This window comes from Opisthorchis viverrini (assembly GCF_000715545.1).
Source record: "Opisthorchis viverrini unplaced genomic scaffold opera_v5_27, whole genome shotgun sequence".
Lineage (NCBI taxonomy): Eukaryota > Metazoa > Platyhelminthes > Trematoda > Opisthorchiida > Opisthorchiidae > Opisthorchis > Opisthorchis viverrini.
The window spans coordinates 107,921-110,686 of NW_008751682.1; the positions used below are offsets into that span (position 1 = coordinate 107,921).

At 49.5% G+C, this 2,766-nt stretch overlaps 2 protein-coding genes across 2 annotated transcripts in view; both read right to left on the minus strand.

The window, feature by feature from the left end:
* The window catches only part of T265_12945 (hypothetical protein), a gene marked incomplete at both ends in the record, with an annotated part of 24,413 nt that extends 23,593 nt beyond the window's left edge, over positions 1–820 (minus strand). The window contains one exon of the mRNA XM_009166434.1: positions 723–820. Coding sequence (XP_009164698.1) covers positions 723–820 — 98 coding nt within the window. The remainder of the gene's footprint in view (positions 1–722) is intronic.
* Positions 821–1,707: 887 nt separating this feature from the next.
* Positions 1,708–2,540, minus strand: T265_12946 (hypothetical protein; the record flags this gene model as incomplete). The annotated part of the gene is made up of 2 exons (XM_009166435.1): positions 1,708–2,208; positions 2,244–2,540. Coding segments are annotated over 2 exons (798 nt in total), but the record flags the coding sequence as incomplete, so codon positions are not given.
* Between the last annotated feature and the right edge of the window lie 226 nt (positions 2,541–2,766).

The window sequence follows — 2,766 nt, forward strand, 5'->3', positions numbered from 1 at the left end:
ACCACGCGACGGCCGATGTGGCATGAGTTTATTTGTGTATGTGCAATTCATGGTTGTACGTGGGCTGGGATACTGCCAGGGCGCCCACACCTAGACAGGAGGACGAATAGGGTCCTTTGGCTCAAAAGCCTAACCGCAAGGCAGCGGTGTCTGGCGGGAAATGCAAATGCATTACCATTTCTACGGAACAAGAGCCACATGTTCCAACCCCCAACCTGGAGGGCCAGGCGACTGTGTTCGTCAGACCTCTAACCATTGACCAACCTGATGTGAGAGACTGTGAGTGTTGCGGGACACTCTCCAGTATAGCTCAATGGATCGCTGAGGTGCGCAAACCGTCACACCACGGTAAGGTCCAGTCTCTTCGTGACAGAACAGGTGGAAGGTCGTCATGCTTGAGAGACACATCTGATGTTGAGGGGGATTCCGTGCTCACTGTTCATCTTTTTGTTGAAAGCCAGCAGTGCGGATTGGGGGTAGCAAGTAGCCAACTGAACTGTCGCTCGAAGTACTGTACCCAGCGGTTCAATCGTTCTGTTTTTCTGGATATCAGACAGTCATTCTGGTTACTGGTAGTTTCGCTAAAAAGACTTCTGAGGGCCAGTCCAACTAATCGCGTTGAACAGGCTCCGGATGTTCCCAGCATTTTTTTTTGCATTTTTCATTTCTCCGGAACTTCGAGTCATCCGAGCTTCTCAGTCTGTATTGGCACTTGGTCTCACCTAGTGTCGGATGATGCACCGGGTAGAGTTGTGTTTGCGGTCAGAAGGAAGTTGCCGCCGGGCCTCCAGCAAATCCCTGGTCCTGGAGGGCCAGAAGACTGTGTTGGTCAAAACTCTAGCCACTGGCCGACCTGGTATGAAACTGTGGGCACCGCATGGACAACAAGTAGTACAGCTCAATGGGTCAGAGAGACACACATACGGTCACATCAGGGCGAGGTACAATCTTATTGTGGCGGAATGTGACTAACGCGCACACTGGACGCAAAATTAATGTTTTTCTACCAATAAATTTCCTGAATCCTTGCACCTGCGGTATCACCAACCTGTTGGGAACCAGGTGGTTTGTTGGAAGGAGCATGAGACTGATGAGACCGAAGGACGAAGCGCATCTGTGATCAGCTAGTAGTATACAACAGAAGCTAACGGCGTTCGCACTGAGGCCTCGGATGCTTGACTTGGAATCATTTTGTATCGCAGCCAGACCTCAGTTGTTTGAAGTTTTGCGTTATTGCTTCAATAAATGCTCGGAAGCGCCCTGTGTCATACACTATGTGGATGCTCCCCATCTAACTGGCTACAAGAACAAACTGGTATCATGTTTCAATGCATATTTTAAACAGTTGAGAGCATCTAGGGGACTTCAGGACCTCTTCCTCGTGCTGCACGAAAACTTTCGAATCGTCCTGGGTGAATATTTCAGGGTCAATTACTTTTATCAAAGGAATATTCTCATGGGAGTAAGCGTCTAGAAGGCCCGCAGGTAGTGGTCGAGCCATCTCTTTGAGCAGAAAGACGCGCCTGGAGTGCTGGACGTTTAGTACGTAAAAGAAGATGGACCTGAGGGCGACAGTGTTTTGCGGACCAACGATAAGTTAGCTTAGAATGGTGGAGGTATACTGATACCAGTGCAATGTGGTTATAAAAATACATATGGCGAGATAACAGAGACCTCTGTATCAAGGGCACGAACAGGACAATTTACCTGTTGGGGTTCCATCATAAAATAGAAGTCGTCATACTCATATACAACGTTTTCGGGGGCGTTTCTGCCAGAGCTGAGGTACCTCGCAGCCCAATGGACGTCGATAAGCTGCCACGATCCGCGTATATGAACAACGTTCCAGGAATGGTTTGGCGGTAACCCTGAGAAGCGATCTCCCGGGAGGTAGTCGACTCCCTTGGCATACCCGCTGACTGTTATACAATGAATGCCAGAATAGCTGAAGCCAGTATGGGTGATACTATTTTGGACATACCTGCACATTATTTCGAATATCCGTGCGAATGTGCCGCGATTGTGCTTAAAAGACATTAATACCTCTTCCGGAGAATTCGGTGGGGAGGATTCAAAACGTATGTTCTGCATATCTTTGGAGGACATCCAGCGAAATATCACGCGGGCACGCTCAAGTTCATCCAGCCTGTATCGATAAACTAGATCCCAGACAAGGTCTCTGAAGGCGGGATGCTCACATCCGGCGACCTAATTTGCACATGCGATAAGGGGTGGGGGTTTACCTGGATAGCATGTTCATCCACCTTCGAAAACACATCGGGTTGGTCGTACACTTGATGTTTTAGATATTGTGGCAATCCTGGAGGAGGATGGCTGTCTTCCGAAAGCGGAGATGGCAAACGGAAACCGGGGGGCGCGTACATATCCGAGCATGAATTCGCGGCGGCGGCCAACTTGAACAACGCGCGCCAGCTTAGTACCCTGAAGTGTGGTGCGAATGAACACCGCAGTTGATACAACTGGTATGTATGAGGGTAGGAAGCCAAAGGCTGGTAGACTAATATTGTTAGGCGGGTCATCTGGGCTCAGTTTCCTGTAGTGGCCGAAGGGAAAAAGACCTGTGTGTCACACTACCAGCACAGTGCTGAGCAGAAGGCGTTATGACGTACCGAACTCGCGCCTCGCTGATTACCAAACACCACCGAAGAGTTTCACCATGCTTCTTGGGTTTGTTTATCCTTGCCACTTGCTGACACCGGTCAAATGAACTGCAAGAGCGAACAGGATGCTGGACAATGCAATCAC